This window comes from Triturus cristatus, chromosome 11, assembly GCF_964204655.1.
Source record: "Triturus cristatus chromosome 11, aTriCri1.1, whole genome shotgun sequence".
NCBI lineage: Eukaryota > Metazoa > Chordata > Amphibia > Caudata > Salamandridae > Triturus > Triturus cristatus.
The window spans coordinates 103,461,576-103,486,547 of record NC_140594.1 but is presented as its reverse complement, the minus strand read 5'-3'; the positions used below and the strand labels follow the sequence as shown (position 1 = coordinate 103,486,547).

The 24,972-nt window shown below is 42.2% G+C and overlaps 1 protein-coding gene across 3 annotated transcripts in view; it reads right to left on the bottom strand.

Annotated features, from left to right (window-relative positions):
• The window catches only part of LOC146783420 (solute carrier family 2, facilitated glucose transporter member 11-like), a 617,692-nt gene that overhangs the window by 220,669 nt on the left and 372,051 nt on the right, over nucleotides 1-24,972 (bottom strand). For 2 of the 3 annotated variants that reach the window (XM_085636133.1, XM_085636132.1), the window contains 4 exons: nucleotides 22,089-22,218; nucleotides 21,833-21,981; nucleotides 4,956-5,143; nucleotides 2,809-2,919 (listed from right to left, as the gene is read on the bottom strand). In XM_085636133.1, the coding sequence (XP_085492259.1) occupies nucleotides 2,809-2,919; nucleotides 4,956-5,143; nucleotides 21,833-21,981; nucleotides 22,089-22,218 (578 nt within the window). The remainder of the gene's footprint in view (nucleotides 1-2,808; nucleotides 2,920-4,955; nucleotides 5,144-21,832; nucleotides 21,982-22,088; nucleotides 22,219-24,972) is intronic. The other variant, XM_085636134.1, reaches the window with a different exon arrangement.

Genomic DNA, 24,972 nt, shown 5'->3' with positions numbered 1-24,972 from the left:
CATCCTGGCCGATAGGGGCGGAGCTTGTAGGGTCATCGGATCAAGCTGTTGCATTTTCATACCAGAAAATTCGCCATCTGTATATAAAGCCATAACTCGCCTTCATAAGATTGTAAGCCAGATACACCAGAATCCAGGTACCTGGACTTGGTCCGGTTGGTTTTGGAGTGTATTATCTACCTTTGGATGGAAGGTCCTATCTTTCCTAGGTATTGGCCTTCTCATACTATTCAGTTGCTGTCTATGTCTACAATGTGGACCAGCGATCTGTGGTCTGTGTGCCACATCGTGTATTCCACCACCAGGATTTCATTCATCACGGAAGAAGAAAGAAGAACAAATGATGCTATATGAACAGATCAATGGATTGATGAAGATTGATATCTCTTAACGGGCAAGTAGGGGACAAGGAGGGAATGTGGAAATATGGATTTTTCTGATCAGTTATGTCCCCTATCTTGGACCCCAACGGTTTCATGTATGAATCACAAGTACATGTATGTTCCCTCCAGTTCCAGTTATGAAGACGCAAACACATGTGCGTCCATCGTCAACCTGTCCTCTTTCAGATCCGCCACGAATAGGCCGGATATTCCATTCCTAAGTATGAAAGGCCACCGGCTTTATATGGTTCACTTATGCCATTTTACAGTCCAGGCAAGTAGGCCCTGATTCTGTCATCAAACTCTTCTTGCCTTCTACCTCTGAAAGCTTCAGTCTGAGCCTGCATCTGTGACCATGAACTTTGTCTCATTCCCTGCGCGGCTCACGAAGCCCGACATCAGCCTGCTGCCTGCCAAAAACTGTATTTCACCTTCGAAATTATCTGCTCCGTTCCCTGCCCGATGCATTCCTGTCTAGTAGTTTAAGTAAACATTCTTCCAGCTTCCGAGCAAAGGCCCGGCTTCTCTGTCTTTATACAAGTAATTCATAGCCCTATTACTATGGAAGATTTCTACCCACGCATCTAGTGTAGACACTTAGACGCTTGTACACGCACTAACAGTCAGTATAGTCAGTATAGAATAAGATTCTACTCTAAAACGACCTCTCTTTTGGATAACTTAGTTCTTTAAACATAGGATGTTAGATATGATTTGGGATTAGGTTGACTTGACCCTCCAGACTTCTGTCGCCACATGTAGAGCTAAATGTCAAGTCCCCTTCACCCCCTAGTTGCACGTCAATCACACGTCATGCTGCTGCGCGCGCATTTCTGCCAAGTATTTCTGCTGACATTGCGAAATTCTTTCATGTAACCACCCTCTTATGACATCACATCTGATGACGTTCTTCAATCACACCCAGTTACGCCTATTTTTGCTACGTATGAATATATTATCACCACTATCAATTGTTACGCCTCTTGTATTTGCTTCACTGTAATGCCTATTGTATAAAAGTAATTGATTGTCAATAACGTATGTACTTCACTTCCTGAACCTTCGTGGTGATGGAACTTGGAGCAACCGATTATAATCGACCATTGGAATAAAGCCCATTCCGAACCTCTAATACCACGGATTCTGCCTCTTATTTATTGAGCTATTTTATTATGTTTCTGTATCAAATTAAGTCCCGGTAATTAAATTATTTACCACAATGTACATAAAATACTATGGCTTGGTTATGTTAAGACCCAGCTGGCACTCGTAGGGAGGCAGGACTGTTTTACTAACCCTTATCTTATTATCTCTGTTACGAAACCCCAATTAAAGAGAGAATTTTTGAATTATTTAATGGAGCATAGGGAATCCGTGGAGGCCAGTAAAAAGCATGTGGCTGATTATTTACCTTTGATCACCAATGACGGAACTGAGCCATATCTTTTGTATCCTTTTAGTCAGTCTAAATTTTTTTATCTTTTAAGATTTATACTTAGCATCGCTCACTTTCTGGTGTTGTACCCTAGTAAAACATACCAGGATGCCCATTTGGTTCCTGCCCATGTGACTGTTACTCATGTCAGAATATGATGCATTTTCTTTTTTTTGTCAGCTATATGACATTCCACGCAGGGAATTGATTTGACCTCTTTTGAGGGTCTTGAGTATTAGAAAATGCAGGCCAGCTCTATTCCACCTAAGGCTGCTTCAAACAGAATATACCTGTGAAATGATATATAGATTTATCTCTGCCGCAATTCGTTTAAGGAGGCTAGTTGGTAAATGATGTTTCTCTCTTTTAGAATTTTTCATTCTCTTCTGGCACTTTAAAAAGTCACTATGCACTTCAAGAAATGTTTGTCTCTAAGACTGCATGTCGGGCCTGAAATAATTTTGGCGCTGGGTAAATGGACTTTGCACTTTAAAAAACAAAATGTTTACTCTCAGGGTTCTGTGTCATGACCGAAACATTTAACAAAATTTGTATATGTTTAAATACAATTGAATGAGCATTGATTTATTGTGTTTGAATAATGACAATGAATTTTAAAGGATCTGATCTGGGTGGTCCTGATGTGTCCTCATAAACCTTTAGTATGCTAAGCTGCTTTTTTCTAAAATGTATGTATCAAGGGTACACGTTGTATTGTGTTTTTATCTGTGACTTTTATGGTTTGACAAAAAATAAATACCTTTTTATTGATGATGAGAGGGCAAGTCTAGGGTTTGCACATGCCAGTAGCAGGATGAAGAAAATTCAATCGGTCGATTCTTCTCCGGCTTTAGCACTTTCACCGGAAATTGTAGAATTGGAGAGGTGTCAATTCCAACCCAACTCAAAGTATGACTGAACAAATCAAGCTCTTTCCTTCATTGCCACTGTCAATTCCCTGAACTCCAGACATATTCTGCAATTACTTACGCACAGTATTGTCCCCAGCATTTCACAGGCGCCAATGCCAATTGCAAGGTAGGGTATGCGCTCTCCTGTGATCCCTGCATTGCGAAACACGTCATACGCATAGAAGTAGATCTGGGAGAATAAGAAAGACTGAGTAAGGAACTAATACCTTAAAACCACCAGCTAGCATTTATTCATTGGACTAACAACATAAAATTGCAAAATATAACTATAGATTCGGTGGATGATGGGAGTATTGCAATGCATCCAAGTAGAATTTCAATTACAAAGTGACTAAAGCAACCAAATGACATTGAATACCCAAAAATGGTAATGAGGGGCATGGAGCGATCATTCTTCAAGATGAGCCTGTGCTCACACGGAGGGCATGAATCAGAGTTGGGTGGTGATGGAAAATCCTCCAACTCCTCTAGAGAATGCCAAGATGTGAAGAGAATGTCTTCTTCACATGTTCTCAATTACAGAAGAAATAGAAAGGGTGGATTATTTTCCACATTTGCAACAGATTTCATTTGCCCTACATAAATTACCCTACACATTTCTAAATAAGACTTATGATTTTGTTTGAGTAGCAAGTGCCCTTGTGTATGAAGATGCTTCCTTCAGTACGGTGGAAGTTCAGAAGCACTAAGCTAGTGGCTCCTATTACAGGAACATAGACATGGTCTTGCAGAGAAGCTTTGCTCTTTGGAATGGCTTCTGACTCCCTCCTGGCAGAACCACATCAGTGAGGATTCCAGCAATTGTTTTGATGTGGGCCACTTGATCACCCATGTATATGCCAGCTACATACGCACCAGCCTTGCTATACAAAACAACGCCAGTCTTAGACCTTATGGATTGGAATCCCCTAAAGATGGCCTCGTGGCCGTATCTGTGTGCTCCGCTATGTAGGACCAGTGGAGAGATCTTGGTCGATGCTGGCACTGTGTCAATTTCACACCCCCTTAAGACCTGGTTGTAATGGTGCTCAAAGCAGGCTGCAGCTTCAGGGTGGGCATGCTCTTATCTCCCACCCATACTGGGACCAGGCAAGTTGGGGACTGTTAAAGTAAATTCCCTTTGCCTCAGGGTTCAAACCAATGAATAGCATCAGAATCCATTCTATATTTCCTTTTATACAGCCTTCACTGATTGCAATAGCCTCTAGATACTTGGACTTTAGCAATTGTAAACTGATAGTCTGAAGTGCCTGGGACCCCCATACCTCATGTAGTCTGCCTAAGTACCCCTAGCTCCCCACACTGTCTACCCATGTAGCTCAAGCGTTTACCCATGTGCTCAATATCTGTAATGTTTGTTCATGTGGCCCAAAACCTGTACACAGTCTGTGTAACTATGTTCTCACACTCAGTCCATGCATCCCATGCTCTTCACTGTCTGCCCATGTCCTCCATCCAGTTCATGCAACTGTGATATCTGTTGCAACAATGGATGTCAGGAAACCACATCTCTGTGGCCACGTTAAGGCACCAACTTCCAATGCCCAAGAATCGCTCTTAGAATCATTTCACTGCCAACAGCTCAAACCCACATTGCCCACATTTCTGGGCATTTGTTTAATTCATAATCACTGACATTTTTCCCCTTTTGCTGGTCACAGAGCTTACACCATGGTGGTGGGTTATAGCTGGAAAACATCAAGTGTGCAAGCTCTTTACATTAAACACACTCTTAGCTTGTACCGGATGCCCTATTATGTCTGTTTCCCTAATGTAGAGGCGGTATCGAATGCTGCTCTATGTCTTATTAACTTTCTTTCTTTCTTTCTTGCTTTCTTTCTTTCTTTCTTTCTTTCTTTCTTTCTTTCTTTCTTTCTTTCTTTCTTTCTTTCCTTTCTTTCTTTCTTTCTTTCTTTCTTTCTTTCTTTCTCTCTCTTTGCTTCTTCATTTCTTTCTTTACTTCTTTCTCTCTCTCTTTTTCTTTGCTTCTTCCTTTCTTTCTTTCTTTCTTTCTTTCTTTCTTTCTCTCTCTCTTTTTCTTTGCTTCTTTCTTTCTTTCTTTCTTTCTTTCTTTCTTTCTTTCTTTCTTTCTTTCTTTCTTTCTTTCTCTCTTTCCTGTGATTTGCTATGTGTGGTGGAGAGGTTCTGCTTCTGATTCCTGATTGCTTGCCTGTCTTAGATGTATTATGGCAACAAGAACTCAACTGCACTGATCCCACTCATCTGCATGCTGATGATAATGATGATGAGCATGCATAACTGCGGCCGCAGCGACTGCTCCCGTATAAGTTCCATAAAGGTCAGAACTTTGATGTTTTTTCTGACGCTTTGTTCCTTCAGCAGGTCTTCAATTTCTGCATGATGATCACCATCACCCCAGAGCTTCTTCATGGCTAGGAAGAAGAAATAACAAGGACATGTCACATGAAAACATGTTGCCCATTCGTGAATTCATTTTGCAGATTTACTTGCTCAATGTTATTAATTAAATATTGCACTTGTCCATCATTTTACCAACCCTTCCTTGAAAGTAGCATTAAGTGTGTTATTTATTTGCTCCAGATGTCAAAGTTGCATGAACTGGTAAACTGAATAAGTTAATAGCTAGCACGTTTATTGTGCAAATGATGACCCAGTAAGTTGTACACCAGGGCTGTTTAAAGGAGGTCGGGGGGACCAATTTTCAGGCTAATCTATGACTATGTAAATAAGTTTAATATAGATTAATTGTAAGTAAATGTATCCTCTGTGGAGATATCTGGCATAGATCCATCCCTCCTGGACCTATGGTGAACACTCCTGCGATAGCCTGGAAAAAACTAGCCTGGTTGGGGGTTTTTAATTTGAAAAGCTGACAGATACCTTTATGCAGTCCCCACTTTTCTCAAAGGAACCTGCTCATTTGTTTCAGAATGGGCAGGAGAGATGAAAGCTTCTACAAAGTGTCATAAAGTTATCATGATTGATGGCATATATTACACAGCATTATTTAAAAGCTTCTGCATCTTACATTATTTCTTTTGCTGCATAAATGAATGTGGCTAAACAATGCCATGATGTCAGAGAACATTGTTAAAAAAAAAATCCAAATCTTATTTTCAGGCTCTATGGTCAACCATCAAAGCGAACTAGAGTGTGAAGCTCACCACCTGCCACACCATATTTCCCTTTCAGAAATTCCATAGTCATAGGTTTGATTGTTGCTGATGTTAAATATGGAGGCCTACTCAATCAATTAATCAATCAATCAGGGGTTTATTAAGTGCACAACTCACCCGTGAGGGTCTCAAGGCGCTTGGGGTGGTGGGGGGTTCGCAGCTCTGTTAGCTGAAGAGTCAGGTCTTGAGGACCTTCCTGAAGGTGTTCTGGGAGGGGGCAAGTCTGATGTTGCCGGGAGCTCATTCCGGGTCTTGGCCGCAATGTGACAGAAGGATCTTCCAACTGCTCTGGCTCTGTGGATGCGTGAGGTTTCGGCAAGTGCGAGGTTGGAAGATCGAAGGTTCCTTTTAGGTACGTGGAAGTTGATTCTGTCGTTAAGGTATTTGGGTCCGGTGTTGTGCAGGTATTTGTAGGCGTGGGTGAGGATCTTGAAGGTGACTCTCTTCTCCACGGGGGGCCAGTGAAGCGTTCGAAGGTGTTGGCTGATGTGTTTGTACCGAGGGATGCCGAGGACGAGTGGGTGGTGGAATTCTGTATCCTCTGGAGTTTCTGGAGTAGGGACTTGTTCATGCCGGCAAATAGAGTGTTTCCATAGTACCGTATGCTGGTGATGAGTGCATGGGTGACTCTCTTCCTTGATTCCGGGGGATCCATTTGAAGGTCTTGCAGAGGATGCGGAGGGTGTTGAAGGAGCTGGAGGTGACGGCGTTGATCTGTCGGTTCATGGTGAGGGATGAGTCGAGTACGATGCTGAGGTTTTTGGCGTGGTCCGAGGGGGTTGGTAGGCTTCCGAGGGCTACCGGCCACCAGGTGTTGTCCCATGCTGAAGGGGTGGTTCCGAGTACGAGGACTTCTGTCTTCTCTGCATTGAGCTTGAGGCAGCTGTTGGTCATCCAGACGGCGACCTCCTGCATACCATTCTGGAAGTTTAGTCTGTCGGTGGCGGGGTCTTTGGTGAGGGAGAGGATGAGCTGGGTGTCGTCGGCGTACGAGATGATGTTGATGCGTGTTGTCAGACGATGGTGGCGAGGGGGGTCATGCCACTGAAGAGGGTCGGGCTCAGTGATGATCCCTGTGGGACTCCGCAGGTGATTTCCGTGGGATCGGAGAGGAAGGGTGGCAGTCTAATTCTTTGGCTTCTTCCAGTGAGGAATGATCGGATCCAGTCTAGGGTTGTTCCTTGTATGCCGGCGTTGTGTAGTCTGGCGACGAGTGTGCGGTGGGAGACGGTGTCAAAGGCTGCTGATAGGTTGAGTAAGATGAGGGTTGCGGAGTGGCCTGGCTCCAGGAGGGTGCGGATGTCATCTGTAGCAGCGATTAGGGCGGTCTCGGTGCTATGGTTACAGCAACTTCCACATTGCGTTCCACAGAAGGCCACAAGGAGTTCCTCCACTATCCATTCTTTGTTGATGTCATTCCTAAATGGCCCACAAGGGCCCACCCAACTGCATACTTTCTTAAACTCTAGCAGCCCACCATTGTCACCATCCACTGCTGTTTCAACTCCTTCTTGAACATATATGCCACATCACCTCACCCCACTTGTCCTTCAGCCATCCCTTTATCTGGCGCTTTCAAACCTTCTCCAAAACAGCTCTCTGCCTGCAAGCTTTGGCCTCGCCTCTCTGCAGATCTGCTCTCAAAAAGACTGTCACCTGGTCTTTTACACTGCCCCAGCCTTTGAAACTGTAGCGCTCTGTATAGGCTGCTGTATGCCAGGTACATCATCTCCAAATCACTGGTGTATTTTATTCCACAATTCTCTTTTATTACAGGACATATATACAACACATAACAACACATTATAAGTAGTCCCCCTTCCTCGAATGTATGTCACTGACAAAAACAGTCTTAACCAAAATATTGTGCACAAAATATCATTTGCAAAATTACTGTCCCATTGGGTAAAGGTTTTCCATTCTGAGCTCCAGAGAGCTGATAGTTGTGCAAATTATATTTCTGGACAGACTAGATTTGTAGACAACATTTAGTTCATGATATTCTGGTACTACAAGTCCTTGGCCACATTCGAGCTCCAACTTCTAATACCCAAGGACTTCTTAGAATCCTTTCCTTGCCAACAGCTCAAATCCAGAAACAAATGTATTTTTTTTTTTGCTCTCTCTGTTTATTGACCCTGCACGCCGGCTGACAGGCTAGAGGCCCATCATTTCCTCAAGGCTTCGATTAGATGCTCCTTGTTAACTACCTATCCCAGCTAACACGCCTGTATGTTCAGGGGTTGCAACTGCAGGTGATGCGATGTTCAGCACTGTTGAAATTTGAAGGGCGAGGAAGCCTGGTAAATAACAGGATAGGCGTATTTTGTTGAAGAAAGCACCAACATCCAGATGGGGTGGCCCATTCTTTAGGGCTAAACTATTTATCACACCCACACGTCGCATCCGTTTTTAACCGGTGTGATAAATAGCACACCATACTCCAAGGTGTGAGTAATCAAGGCCGAAATATTTTCTAGGAGGCCCAGCGCCTGGGCTCTTCCATTGGGACTGCAGCAGCAGGTGGACTCACTCTCTCCTCCTACAGAGTGCAGGTCAGGGCAGCAAGGTCCTGCCTTACATTGTGTCCACGTGCCCCCCTCTTCTTCAAACAGGCCCATGCGCATTAGGTGTGGCAAGAGACAGCTTTGTCTGTCAGAGCTCATGTCATCACCAAAAAGAGCTTCATGAAGCAGCGCCGATAGAGGGGCTTAGCTTCACCCCGGGCGTTTGATTTGCCAGCAACTGTGTTCCCGCCTGTTTAGTCCTCCTATGGCTGGCACATGATGGCGATACCACTAACGCAGAACCATTGTCAGATGTAGTATCAGGTACTTTGCCCCGTCTGACCCCCGGAAGAGATTTCCCATTTGGAAAAGTTTCTGATACATACAATAGGAAAGGGTTTTAAAATGGGAACTGCGACAAAAAGGATAGGAAACGTTATAATGTTTTGACCTTCATGACAAACACAACTGAATGGGGTTTTACATTGTAAAACCCGTGAAAAGCGCCGGGGAAAGGTTCTCTGAATGTTTAACTCAAGGAATCTTCTTACACAGTTCTCTGGTTGAGGAAGCTTTAGAAAGTTCTGATTTCCATTGTGTACATGTGTAATGTTTAATTGCGATAGAAGGATTTTACGGTTTTGAAATAGATGTAAGGAATGGACATTGATATATTAACTGTTATTGTATTGTTTGCAGAGTTACGTGAATAACTTGAACTGTTCTTTCTCACTAACCTCAGGGGGAATTGCAAAAGAGGTGTATTTGGTGATCTGGTAATTTTGGTGATGTGAATAGGTGATAAATGTATCCAAGGAGTTAACAGTCAAGCTCTAAAAGTAAAGTAGCTTCAAAAGATTTGCTCTGTCGCTTTGCTTCTTTACTGGCATTGTATTGTGCAGTGGTTGTGTCAGCCCACCTACTGTACTGTGTTGTAATTGCATTTATTTTGCGCTTGCTCCTACCCCTGACGAGGCGCCGAAGCGCTTTTTCGGCGAGTAGCAGTCTACACCTTTGAAGAATTTCAAGTTCATGTTCTTTATGTGGAAGCAAAAAGGAACAACGAAAGTGAAAACACTGCAAGTAATACAAACTACAAAATGATCATTGAAAGTGAATTCATGCATACTATTATCAAAAAACAACATAAACTCAAATATAAGCATGCATATAAAAAAATGCAACTTCCTAAAAATAGATTATTGATATAAATCACTCAAAGTGCATTTTATTGCGTGAAGAAACAGTTGATCTTAAAAACAAGCTCACATAAAAATAGTACTTGATGTTCCCCAGCTGTTGAAGATAGTCAAGGCTGGTCTACAACGCAGGAAACTACACATCCTAATACAGTACAACCAAATGTTTGCATTTCCCCTCTCATGGCAGGAGTAAAAGAGATATTTCAAGCAAAAAAGCCTTTCCCCCCACTTCCTTTTTTCTGATTACAGTTCTCAACAAACAATATTATTGTAGGAAATTAGATTACTGATTGAAGGGTTGAGGGTTGAAACCCTACTCAAGAAGCAATCACAATTCTTTACAGGGTTAAACACAATCAGTCACGCTTAACTTGGAGGCAATGTATAAAGTATTTATGCAGTACTTCAAACAGTAATAAAGTGAAAACACAACACAAGAAACATCCCACACCAGTTTAAATCATAAACCATCATTTTATGAATTATTTGAGACCAACACGACAAAAAAACGCTTAGTAAAACCAGAGATATGCAATTTTAAACATTTAAGTGAAAACAGTATTTAGAAGCACAAAGTGACAACTGTGGTTACCTGGAAGTACAGGACCAGGAAAAAAGTTATAAGTTCAGGCCAACCACGATGGACAATCTGTATCTTACAAGCAGTAGTCCATTACAGTGAAAGATGTACTGGCATCTGCCACAATGACTGGCAGATTAACATTAGCAAAACTATAAAACTAGCCCTTAGTCTGAGGAAAGAGCTCAGAGGGTGCAAGAATCAAGAAATAAAATAAGTAACACAGTCAAGTGAAGAAAGGATGAGCCTAAATGCAATCCTTAACAAGCATTGGCATAGCCAATAGGTCTCGCCTTTGGGACCTTATAAGTGCATAACTAAATACTTATAAGGTCCCAAAAGCGAGACCTATTGGCTATGCTCAAACATCAAAGCGGCCGCTAAAGTGAAAGTAATCGCGGTAAAGCGTGGCGCGCGCGCCCATACACTGTAGCTCTAGGCTGGCCTGGTAGCACTTTTTGGAGTCCTCTCAATAAGTCTCGCCAGACCTGCCCATGCGCTGGGTCAGGCGAGACCTAAAAATGAAAAATGTATTACCTTACCATCCTAAAAATGTCAACACAATTGATAACAAAAATAGCTTTTAACCATTTGAAGGTAAGTCAAAAGGAACTGAAGGGTCAACAGGGAAGTCCACGGAAATTGGAGCTACGGAACAGTAAAAGTAAAATTCCAGAAACAAAATTGAATATCACTGTGAGTCTTTTGAGTACCCACTCATGAGACCGGAGAACCCGGTCTCATTTAAGCTCACTCCAAAGTTCTGTAATAAGTTTTACATTTGGGTCTGTTGTTAGCTTCAGACTTTGTCACTGGAGGGTTTTTCAAGGCTTCAAGTCTTCATTCTATGAGGAATGCATCAAGTTGGACACACTGTATGTGTCTCTGTTACTTACGCTTGATCACATAGTATGACTAAGGACCTGATTTAGACTTTAGCAGATGGATTTAACTCTGCAGAAATGGCAGAAGACAATACCGCTGTTATCCCAAGTGACTCCCCCCCACAAAGTTAGAGTTGTCCACCAGGCCTTCAAACAACTCTCTACATTGACAGGAACCACCATTGTAGAGATTCTCATCAACGTAGGAAATGTTTGACCAGCAAACATTGCGGACAGCTACCAAAGTTTTCAATAACAAACTCCTAAAGCAGGAGTTTTCTTTTAAAAAAACAAAAAACAAATGCCCCCTCATCCAGGGAGTTTTGTCCCAAGGTGTGGGGGAAGAATTTATTTTTCCCATTCCCTTACTGCCAGGTTTTTCCTAGCAGTAATGGAAAGGTAAAATAAGCATTTACACTGCCCACCCTAAAGAAGGCCAGACGGTGTAAACCCTTCCTCTGGCAGCCCGCCAGAGTCAAGCAGTTGGAGGAAGTATTATATGTCGACACAGACAATGGGGGCTTCGTAAACAGAATACTTCTGGTTCACCTGACTCTAAATGAGGCAACGTACTATCAGTTTGATGGACAGTGTACTCCATCATGTTTGAGATGGAGTATCTTATTGGATAACCTCTAAATAAGGTACTCAATCTCAAGTTAAATATGTACTTGGGGCCAAAACCTAAATCTCATTTGACGACATGCACTCATGAGTTAGTGGAACTTTGGCAGAAACAAAAGTGTTGGTTATAAACCGATTCATCCAGGCTGTGCATAAACCACTAAACTATTTCAAATATCTCGCCAGTGATGGTCAGATGCTGTGTTCATAAATCTTATTTATGTTTTTCTATGAAGTTGTTTAATGTTAAAAATCTCATTTTTGACAGTTTTGCTAACTTTTTTCTTTTTGGTTGTTTCCTCTATAGAGAAAAGTTAGGATTATATTTTTGTTGCACATATGTTTTCCTCATTTGTATGTGTTTAATTGTGAACTTCATTAATTTGGCAGAGTTCTGAAAAAGTGGTTCTTCAAATCCACCACTAAAAGTATGCTTTTGAGGTATAGTAATACAGCAAAAAATATTTTAGCAAGGACATTTTCCAGCAAAGAAATGATTTTGCAAGACGATTTGGGAAACTTGAGCTAAAGCTGTGAATGTTGCAGCAGAATTTTAATTTTATAGAACACTTGTTACCGACTCTTGTTGTCTAGGCTTTCATACTTGGTACAAGGAAAACACCTTCCCATTATAGACCAATTTTGTGCTGGTGTCTAAATACATTTTTGCACAGGTCAGAGTGGCACTGCCTTTTTGGGGCCTGCTGTGTAATTGACTGGTTTGCGTGTGGCTTTAAGAAAAGGTGTCTACTCAAAGTAGCTCCTGTGTTCTCACTTCGGTAGCACAGGTCTCAATGTTTGCCTCCAGTGATACCATAAAACAAAGACCATGCCAAATTACTTCAGAGGCAATGATAGATAATGATTAAAACAATTTAGAAACTAGTCCAAGGTAAAGTTATATGACCCAGAGCCATGGTTAGTTCTCTCTAGGAAGAAATCCATGAAGCAACAGTGATTCACATAAGAAATACACAAGATTAATGAATAACCGAACAGTCTGGGCATACATCTTAGATTATCGAATCATAGTGATCTGAATTATAATGCCTAATGTGAGCAAAAATAAGAATTCCAGGGCAGTAAACCTGCTTTCATGAGACATGGGTTTAAGATGCTAAATTTCAATAGCTGGGATATAAAGTACGTACTTCAAATGGGATCCCAAAGACGTATTCTAATTGCTAGAAATTCCGGGTGCTGTATTCCATAATCTTATGGTCGACCATTTCTAAATCATTGACACAAGAAAAGTATCATTCAAAAAGCTTCCAGCTTCAGATAACATGATACCAGCTTTAAAAGCCAGATACCAATCAGACAGTGCTGAGGCTGCCTTCTTCCTTCAAACACTGGCATTTCAGTCCCTTGAACCCTTGTGCAGAGCAGCAAGGCATAAATCCAAAACATTAACAAGCATTTGCAATGCAATATGTCTCGCATTTATGCGAGGCCTATTGCATTGCAGATTTTAGGCATCACGACAAGGGGAGGGTGGGGGGACGAAGAAGGCACGGACAGGGAGGGAGGAAGTGTGGGCAGAGAAGGCACGGACAACGGGAGGGCGGGCAGGGGGGAGGAGAAGGAACAACAACGGGAGGAAGGGGGAAGTAAAGAAGGCATAAAAGCATGTCATGCCTGCAGTAGGAGAACCTCATTAAAAAAATTGTTCTCACAGTCTAAATTACACAAACCATGTAACAACTGAAGTAAAGGGGCCAGTCGCCATGGGAGGTGACAAATTAAGAGAAGGCGGTACTAAGGAGGGACTAACAAGCCTATCGACGAATCAGAAGCAAGCATTTAGGACAGACAATGACCCAAGCCAATAGCAATTATGGGCGGAGAGTGGGCAGAGCTTCTATTGACCTACTCCTCTACAATAAGTCCCGCAGAGCAGTGCAAGCGCGCCGGCTCTAGGCTAGACCTAAAAACAGAGGACAAGAAATATAGAGTAAATATAAACTCCATTTTTCATTATCATCTTCCTGGGTAACAGCAATGGCAAGATGTTCGGGAGCATAGAATGGGTCAGAAACAGGGAATAATTTAGGTCAGGTGAACAGAGTACCTTAGATTTTGTTGGTTGTGGAGCACTGAAGGATTCCACTTCGAGGATGCTTCGTGCACCAGCACTTCTGAAGAAGCTGCAGGTTGTGATGTGAGGTCCTACGTCCGCAAAGCGTTGTGAGGTGGCGAGTCAGATGAAGCCATTGATGGAGCTTGTGATGTGAGATCCTGCATAGTCTTCGAGAGTGTCATTGGTGAAGGCTTGCTATGCAAAGTCCGGCATCTAGGATTTGCAGTTCTGCGGACCTGCAATGCGCGGTCTTGCATCGGGGATGCATCATGCATCTGCGGTTCCAATGCGGAGCTGTGAGGAGAAGGTTCTGGCCAAGAGACCACAGCTGGGATGGCAGGGCATCTTCAGGCCCACTTCCAAGAGCCCAAGATTGGGGTGGCACCATTTTATAGGGCAAGGCTCACAGTGGGCAAAGTCCAGGTGCTGAGTGCAATGTTAATGGAGTCTTTCTGTCCCTGAGGCTCTGATCAGGGGGGCAGCCAACTAGCCTTTGGAGTCACTATGATAGTCCTGAGTTCAAAACGAAGGTCCAGTCCTTCCCACTTAGGCAGCACCCCAGAGATGCTTGGAATTTCCTGTCACCCTGCCCTGGTCACAGCCTCTCTGGGGGCACAAAGACTGGTGTGAAACCATTTATTGAGTGTGCTGAAGCAGAGCCCTTGTGATGTTCATGTGTGGTAGGTAACAGTTCCTCCCAACCAGAAATGGCCCATCCTGCCAACACCAATTCCCCTTTATCTAACTATATGGGGGCAATACACTGAGGCTAACTGCCAGCTACACCTAGTCATGTAACCCAGGATGCATGCTCCAGGTACCAAATGGTTGGGGCAAGACAATGCCAGCTTTTTACAAGTGTAATTTTCAGAATTGTGACTTAAAATCCAATTTTAGCATTAGGTAGAGTTTCAAATTACAATTCTTTAAAGGCCAAACTCAACTTTTTCTTACCTGCACCCAATTGAAAGTTATCACTTTTTAAATGTAATAAGGTAACCCAATGTTATCCTATGGGATGGGTAGGCTTTGCAGGATCGAAAAACAAATTTAAGAGAGTTTCACTACCAAGACATGTAAAACTTAAAAGTACATGTCCAACTTTTTAATGGGGTGGGCTAAAAATTCTCGCTCTGCTTGCAAAGTTCACAGAGTTTTGCTCATTCCACGTTTCTGCTTGGAATGTGGAGTTCTGGCAAAACTACGCCAACCACTGCGTGGCAGAGTTTTTCTTGCATGTGGCTATCAATCGTTTAGTTGGCGAGCATGAGTGAGAATTTACGTATAGCCCAGGATTTACATATTTCTCATGCCCTCATAAAAAATGGGTGAGATTGGACTACTTCTTTATCTCCAGAGGGCAGGCTGCCATGGCTAGAATTCAAATATTTCCTAGACTTACTTCGGATCACAGCCCTGTGGTGATGGACTTACCAATTCAAAGTTCATTCAGGCTACAGAGGCGCTTTACTTTTGATCAGAAATTATTGGTAGACAAGATTTTTGTGCTCCATATGAGGGATCGGATTAGGAATTTTCTTGAGATAAACAGGAATATGGCTTTGCCTGCTGTTGTATGGGACACATTGAAAGCAAAAACAGCAAAATATCCTTTTCCAGGACCTTTACAATGAGCTTAGACGAGCCGAATGTGGCCTGACACAATGTGTAATTCAAAAAACATCACATCTAGTGGTGCATGGTAATGTTGCGCGCTGTAAGGTGAAGATTAACTTATTATGGTCCAAAGACATTGCTAGCAAATATTTAACCTATAGGAGAGATTGTTATGAATTTGGGGAGACGGCTGGGAGATGGCTAGCCAAACAAATTAGAAACAGGGAGATTGAACGGGGTATTGTGGAAACAGAAGATTCGGCTGGGAAATTAAATGACAGACCAACAGAGATTTTAGCAGCTCTAAGATCCTATTATCAAGAGTTATTTGTAGGGGAGGATAGACCAGATAGAAATGCAGCTCTGTGTTTACCACAAAATGGATTTAGCCAGACACTGAGCAGGGATGAATCGGCAGAATTAGAGATGCCTATAACTCAGGAGGAGATTGAGAGTGCCATTAATGCACTAGCAATGGGTAAAGCAGCTGGTTCTGATGCGCTACCGTGAGCATTTTATACGTTCTTTTTCTCTGAAATTTAAACAGAAATGTTGACAGTCTTTAAATCTGCTCAACAAGGGCTGGCCACAGCATCATGGGATACTGTTAATATCATTGTTTTTAAGAAAACGGGCAAACCACCAACTCTTCCTGGCTCTTATAGGCCTATTTCTCTTTTAAATTGCGACGGCAAGATTTATGTCAAAGTTCTTGCAGCACGGTTATCTCAGGTAATAACCCCTCTGGTTTCAATACGCCAGCATGGCTTTATCCCAGGAAGAGGCATGGTCAATTATATCAGTCGGGTGGTGACTATGTTTGATATAGCAAAAGTCCATCAGGCACCACTTGGACTGATACTTTTTGATGCCGAGAAGGCGTTTGACTGTGTCTCGTGGGAGTTTTTATGGGCAGTTATGGTCCGCTTAGGGTTTGGTTGTGGGTTTATTAATGCCATTAAAACAATGTATGGGCACCCAGTCACTTGGGTTTGTGTGATGGGGATGGAATCTGTACTTGTTTTCATAACCAGTGGAACTCGACAAGGCTGCCTATGCTCACCTTTTTTATTTGCACTTTATATCAATCCTCTGCTGGTTTTAATAGAACAGAATATGGTTATACAACCTATACAGATTCAGCAGGAAACATATAAAGTCCTGGCGTATGATGTGGCTGTTGTCACTCCAACGCCTGCTATAGACATGCCCGATCAATTTCAGGGTATAAATTGAACACTGGCAAAACGCAGATCATATGTGCAAAGGAGGCTGTTTTAAATGATCTGAGAGTCGTCCAGGAGGCAGTCAATCTAGGCATTAAAATTAAAGCATCACTAGATAAGTTAGTTACCGCGAACTGGGACCCATTATTAGCTGGAATCAAGAAAGAACTGGCGAGAATAGAGTGTCTACATCTCTCACTCGTAGGACACTGTAACGTACTGAAGATGAACATATTGCCTAAGGTGCTGTGCTGTACTTTTTAAGATCAGTTCCGTTAGAGCTGACCAGAATAAAGCTGCAAAAGTTACAATCCATTTGTGGAAGGTTCATGTGGGGTCAGAAACAAGCTCAGAGAGCGATGAAGTATATGACTCTTCTCTGATCCCGAGGGGGGTGGGCAGTCCATCACTTTTTTTTTTACTATTATGCGTCTCTTCTTCAGAATATGAACATCTTAATAATGGGGGAAAAGGGGAGCAACTCAGCTGATGCTCCCTCTATTTTGTATATGCTGTTAGGGACAGAAGCTGAGGGGTGCTCTTTAAAGGTAATCAAGCCAAGCTATTACAAAAAAACCCCGGTTTAAGGTACTAGGAACGGCCTTTAAAATCTGGAAGAAGGTTTGTATGTATCTGAAATTTGGGAGAATTAATTACTACACCCCTATTGATGCGACACAGTTATTACCCTCCATTTTCTGGGATACGATCAGGGGTAGGTGGAAATTAAAAGGGATTTCGACTATTGGTGATTTTTTTGATAAGGGCAAGTTGTATTCTTTTGCTCAGTTGAGGGAAAGATATGGGTTATCAAATAGAGATTTTTTTTAAAAATATCTTCAGTTACGAGATTTTATAGATAAGAAGAAAATGCAGCCGCCTGACATAGAGAAAAAGGATATGATTGAAGTTATTAAAACTAGACAGAAAATAGGATGGGTCTATGGGAACCTGGTTGAATTGCACAGGGATAATCTGGAAGAGCAGGATAAGAAATGGAATGTGAGGTTGGGGCAGGGTGAGGGTCTGATACAGAGATCTATCAGTATTGCAGGGGAAATACTGATTCCCTCAAGTCTTAGGTCCCAGCATTATAAAACCATCTTCAATCTGTATCATACCCCCTTGAAGATGCTAACGTGGGGTAGTGCTAAGGATGGTAAATGCTTTTGTGTGGAACTGCGGCATCTGGCAGCCTCCATGTTTTTTATGCATGTACCAAATTGCACCCACTTCTTTTGGGAATAGAGAATTTCTTAACTTCCATAACTGGGGTAGAAATCAAGCTAACCCCGATATCTATGCTGTTAGGCTTGGCAGAGGAACCATTAGCCAGTCGTGGCACACCAAAGGTTGGGTATATTATTTTTATGGCTACTGCTGTAGCACGGCTTTGCATCACGTCAGCATGGCTACAGAAAGAATCACCCTCTTTTGAAATGTGAAAGGCGAGGTTCTTAGCCTTTTTCAGCTTATAGTGCAATTTGTATTCCCTTAAGAGTTCTTGTAGAAGGGATTTAGGGTTAAAGGGATGGGGAGCAAAGCAGACTATGTGAATATTGAAATTGGAAATAAATGATTTATACACTTTTTTGTGTCGTTAGTATTTTTTGCGTATCTTTCATAACGGTTAGTCTTTGATTGCACAGTTTATTATTTATTTATCTACTCCTTTTGGATACTACTGTACTGCTCTGTTTATAAACGATTGTTCTTGGGGGCTGTTATTTTTCTTTTTTAAATATGTAATATTAATTTGTAATATTATGTAGGTATTATGTACATATGTAAATGATTAATTTCATTCTTTCTTGTGTGTAAGTTATAAGTGACATTAATTATTGCCTCACGCTGATATCATGGCCTAATAAAAATATTATTTTTTTAAAAAGAGTATACGACGAACTATCTCCGGCTGACCCTTATGCTTCATCATCTATTTGGAAGTACTTAACAGATACCTTTTCCAAAACTCAATCGGCTAGTCAATAAAGAAAATTATTTACCTAAACTTTTATATCCCGATGGATCTCAGAAATATTTTACTGATAACTTGGTATATATACATGTATGAACTCATCCGAACCGAGTGGGTAAATATTTCTTCTTGTCTTCACTTTGTGACTTTGAAGTAGTCTTCTTATACGGATGGTGAGCCAATTTGTTATGCTCTGAGTTCTCAATGACCAGGCACCTCCCTTTGAGCCAATGACAACCGTAGTCTGTGTGACCCTAGTACCCCAAGTAATTATTGCAAACACACCTTTCTCAGCATGCCCATACTATATCTAGCATATAGTAATCTATTTACTGTTCCAATGCTAGGTCCCTTGTATTTTACAGTCCTGAAGAGAACTCCATGTTTCAAACAAGCTTGAAACGTCATCAAAAGTTCAGCACACTAATTGACAAGAGCTGCAATAAAGTACCAATATATAATTTGTTCCTATATGTGTTTAGGAGACAGATGTTTGAAAGGTGTGTTTATTAGTGTTATTTATTTACTTCAATGTATTTTCTCCTCACTGGGACACTCTGCACTTTAACATATATGCTGTTGTTTTTTAATTGATACTCCAGCCGTTTCTATTCATATATATCCTAGCTCCGTAGAGATTACACATACCTTCATTAAATTATAAAATTCAAAAATAAGTTTTGGAAGAGGTGTTTTCTGACTCTGCATTTAATGAGTGCACTGAATAGAAGTTTGCTGATTTATTTTTGTATGGATTTAGACAAACCAAGTGAACCAATGTGTTTTGTTATGATAAATGATAGATTATATGACACTACATTTTATGAACAGCCTCTGTCATCCATGCTTGTTGTTTTTAGAAATTGTTCTGAAAATGCACCATTTTCACATCATCATTTCAAATATATCTTGTGAGGATGAACCTGCAGCACTACTGGGGACTGTCAGGACTACTTACCTCACTATGAAAGTTATCCAAAATGTCGATATGTCATCTTTGAAAGGCTATGAATTCTCACAAATGTATGTGAAAATTGCCATTTATTGATATATGTTTCTACATTCCAGACAATAGAATTCATACCACTCTCTTCCACAAGCAGACTGCTTGTAATAGCACATTATTAGCAACTAGTGCACATCCAGCAAGCACTGATAAGGCTAATCAATATGGAGAGATGCTTCACAATCGTAGAAACTGTATTGAAGGAAATTTATGTGAACAAAATCTTTACCTAATCATCAATAGAATGATATAGAGAGGGTATGATACCGAGACTTTAGAGAAGACAAAAGAGAAGGTTAAAACTATATCAAAAATGTGATTGAAATTAAGGAAAAAGGGAACACCGATAGCCAGTTAGTGGGCCAGATTCACAAAGGTAAACTGAGCCGAAAGTCTAACTTTACGACTTTTGGTATTCACATAGGGCTTTTACAGGTAATAAAGTTAGACTTTTGTCTCCCTTAAACTTACATTTTGGACTTAAGTTTAACTGAGACCAAAGTTTAAGGACTAAATGCAACAATATAACAATATGTATAGCATATGTTTGTTATGCTGTACTTCTACAATTGCAGTACGTGTGATCTTAATTTTAGTATTGTTATATTTATGTATTTTTTATCAGCAGTGAAGAAATTCAAAGGTTTTGTGGGAAAAACCGCATTGGCTGAGTTGGTCATTTATTCAACAAAAGGAAAATAAAGAAAACAGTTTGGCTATAAACTAGTAGGCGAGCAGCGTATTGATTATGAAAACGTTTTGGAACATGTTTTAAATGATAAACAATGTTTTCTTAAATAATAATTAACTTGACTATTTACGGAGTGCTTCTCGTATATTTGTATATATTGTTTGTAGCCCTCGTTTGGCCTCTGATAGTTCTTTCTGTACCCCTTAGGCCTGTCTGCTACTCTTTTTGAGCCTAGTCTTTGAGACACACATTCTGTATGCCTGTTCTGCTGGCTGGTACTAAGCTTGCTTTTGCTGTTCTCCACCAGCCAGCCATATTGATGTTTAATCTGGGCTGGTGCTAGGTATGCTCTCGTTTGTCTACCTGCCGTACATTGCTGCGTCGAAGAACTGAATAGAGTAGACATAATTGTTCTTCATTCTTACTATCTCGCTGGGGTTCTGTGTCGACAGCCTGGACTAAATTCAAACTGGAACCCGGGAGATGGACTGCCCAAAACAAATTGACTCCAGGCAAGAGAATAGTCCGTTGTCTAGTTTGCAAATACTTCTGGGGCTAATATCAGGTAGCTTGAGTAGGGGGTATGGTAGAGGTCCAGGGGTGCTCTCAGAGATAAGGGGCATTCGTGTTTTCCGTATTACTTTAAGCTTGCCTCAATACACATCAGGATTATCTAAAACCACTGTACAATTGTTTGCTCTGTGACCTTGCACTGAGCAGTTTTTTTAAACTGTGATCGACTATTAAGCAATTTTTTTTTAAAAAGACACACAATTCAGAGAAGTAGGCACAACTAATAGGGCCAAATCAGCAGTGCCATAACTTGTGTGTATACATATTAGAGTATATTGTGTGAATTTGGCATTGCATTGTGCCACTTTGTAAACGAGCTATTGTGAAACAGTCTTGTCTTATGGTATCTTATACAACCCTGCTGCACAGCTCACCCATGTGTATGAAGTTATGAGGTATTGCTTTAATTGCTTATGGATCTATGTACACTGACATGCTACCAAGAATGTTCCTTACTTCACACATTTTCCTTCCCACCATCCTATCTAGCCCACCCCTATCTTTTTTAGTTGGCTACACCCAGTTGCTTGTTGGAAAACCTCAGACTCACTACTCCCCCATGTAATTGATGATTAGTGGTAAGTAATTAGTGCACAAACACAGTGGCCCAGAAATACCCCCAAGATACCCTTGAACAATAGATTTGTTAACCAGAAAGCTGCATGATAAAGGGACCGGGCAGGCCTGTTTTTTTATAATGATTTAAATACATTTGTGAACAGGGGTGGGGAGCCTCATCTGTCCTACCATTGGGACGGCCCTGCTGGCAGAATGATAGCTGACCCTGGGTTTGAGCCACCTCTTAAGGGGGCTTAACACAGGCCACTGCGGACCCTGAGATGCGGGGGCCGCCATCCTTCAGGGGGTCCTATTCAGTCAGAGCCCTATGAATATATTTCAGATAAAGGAGTCCCACATTCTGCACGAGTCCCATCACTTTGCGTTAGGTCACTGACCTCTCATGCAGCCTTCCTTGTCTTGTTGCACCAGCAGGAGGTTTGGAGGTGTGTCTGGGAAAAGTGGGAGCGTGATCAGCTGCACCAGGGACCCCAGTCCACAGACCGACATGAGAAAGGGCCACAAGCTCTCTGTTCCCATTGCTTCGCTGTATAAAGACAGAAGGGATAGTCACTGGCTGGCGGTAAGGCAGAAAAGTACAACTGAAATACTGGCACAGTCAAACAGGATAATGGCAGAAACAGTGTTTTTTACCGTAACCCAATAATTTGGCCAAAGAGCTTCCCAGCAGTCACATACACGGCGCCGGAGGAGTTAATTAAACCACGCAGCTTCTTGGGGGCTATCTCGCCCAGGAGCTGAAGACACACGTTCATACCCAAACCTAAGGTAAAAGCACAAAACAGTTACATGCAGAAGCAGCCACAGACAGTGCAAACCTCATGTAGGTTGTGTTAGTGTGGTTCAAAGTACATTGGCCAGTGTCCTGTTGTTACATTCTTCTTTTATTCCTTCTTTCCCTTTGTCATATCCTCTCTCCCTTGCATTCCCTGTCTGGAACATGGAACGCTGCACCTGCGCTGTACAACCTATGTTCCATGTTCCAGAGATGACAGTTACGTTTTTTTATCCTGATGTACTTAGACATACTGTGCCTCCGGCTGTTAAAGTTTCAAATAAATGCCTGAAACTTACTTGTTTCCTGGAACTTATTACCTTACACCTGTGCACCAGAATAATGTGATGCTATGGTGGATAGGGTGCAGACAATCATTCACCTATTAGACCTGTGTCAGAGCTACTAAGAATGAATGCAGTGCAGCGCGGCAACTTGCTGCGCTGTGCTTCGTGGCGAGAATTAGAGCGAGGTGACAAGGGCCCTATTTACAAAGATATGGCGCTCTCCCACTCTCTCCCAGCACTGGCACACTTGTGCCGTCCTAGCACCAATGCCGGCACCCTTGCGCCATACTACAGTTAGGCCTGCGTTATAGGCAGAATTGTTTTTGTGCGGGAAGGGATACCATCAAAAGGATGGGATACGAATGATAATCTTCTGAGTTTATCTGGACAGATAAACAAGATGCAGCCTTCAGACAGATCAAAAAGGAGATTATAAATGCTCCTACTCTTAAATCCTTTTGTCTTAATAAGAAGTGTATCATTACAGTGGATGCCAGTCTTTATGGACTTGAAGGAGTTCTTAGCCAATGTTCTGGTAGAGATGAATGGTGTGTGGCCTTTGCATCAAGGACTCTCTCTGAGACTGAAAGGAGATATGCTGTAATCGAAAGGGAGTTGTTGGCATGTATCTGGGCTATCGAACATTTTCGTAACTATGTGTGGGGAAGAAGATTCACACTTAGATCTGATCATAAGCCCCTGGTTAGTATGTTATCTCCCGGGGGAGGTTGGAACTCTACTGCTCATATAGCCCGACTCACATCTCACCTACAAGAGTATGACTTTGAAGTAGTATACGTCCCGGGCAGGAACAATGTCACTGCTGACTTTCTTTCAAGATTACCATGCAATGACGTGTGTGTTTCTTCTCTTGAACAAGATGTGTATGTGATTGCTACCATAAAAGATTTTGTTTCTCATGAATTCATGAATTTATCTGAAAATGACCGGACAATGGAAATGAATAATGATGTTTTATGTCAGCAGATTTCTGAGTGTGTGAAAAATTGATGGCCCAAAGAAAGATGTGCTTCTGCTGACCTTGCTCATTCGGTCTCGCCTTGCTATCGCGTAAGCGATTGCAAAGCGAGACTATAGAATACGGGTTTCAAAAGTGCTCCCAAAAAGCGGATTGCATGGCTAGCACGCGCACAATCATGCGCATCGTGCCGCCATGCAATCCGCCTTTTGGGAGCACTTCAAAGGGTCCGCTCCCCCGCCCCCAAGCGCGCGCGCGCGCCATGCTCCGCCGGGCTTGTTTTTCTTTTTTTTTTTAAACTTCAAGCGCAAGGCGCGCGTGCGGCCAATGCTTGTTTTAAACTGGCTCTCTCTGACTTGCCGTCATTAAAGTAACCAGCAGCAACGTAATTGACTGCCCAGACGGCTACAACCGCGTTCGTGCACGGCGATTCTCCGCCCCTTGGGAGGCGTGGCTATGACGTCAGTCAAAAGGCTAATACAGGCATCGTATTCGAGGACATCTAGTGGCGGGTGACGTAAAGTGGGTGCATGACCAGCCCCTCTTTTGCCATGTGGGATTCATGTTGGTCATCAAGCACCGCCCTAACTAGTGCTACGTGATAAAGGAAGTGATGTGCTTTCAACTAGAAGAGGATGGTTAGATGATTGTTCCAGAGTGCAGCTGACACACCGAACTAATGGGCTGACTAGAGACAAATCAAAACCGGTGTGCTAGTCCTCGCTGGTTTATATCATTAGCTCACAGTCAACAATTTTTCATGCCGGTTTGTAACCCCGACTGCCGGAATGTCGGAGAATGCGAATGGCTGGACGGTGGATTTTGGCGGCCATCTTTGAATGGCTGTGTCGTCTTTCAACACAGTTTAATAACTTGTCAACTTGGACCTTTCGGATAGTTCATCTGAGTTATAGAGAACCGCTGAAGAAACTGAACTGTTGCAGCTCTGAACGTTTGTGCATCTTGTGCATAGACGCAAAGTAATCCACGTTAGAGAAACTGATTTTAGGAGACTTTTTACGTATGGGTAGTGTACTTAAGAAACATCGCTCTCAACAATTTACAAATTACGTTAATGCAGAGTGCACAGAAGAAACGATTGGAGTAAGTCATTGGTTGACGGCTATTTAGTTCCAGTAAGTCGAACCCAACGGGCCCCGAGTTATCCTAAAGCTTGAGCCACAACGTTCTAAAGTTGACCAAGCTCGAGCAGCGATGACTACCCACGCTCGCTTTTGCTGGCATAGAGAGATATACTTCTGGAAAGGAATCCGGTTCTGTCCGCTATTTTAATGCCATGACGAAGGACCACGACTTCTTAATAACGTGTACACTTGGTCACGACTGTCAAGGAGACAGAATGTCTGTTGGCTCTTTCAATTGGAAGGTCGGAAGACCCCCTCCCCCTGGCTGCTTTATCACAGGGCTGCTCCTCACACTGACTCCACAAGTGGTATTGCGAACTTGAGGCATTGG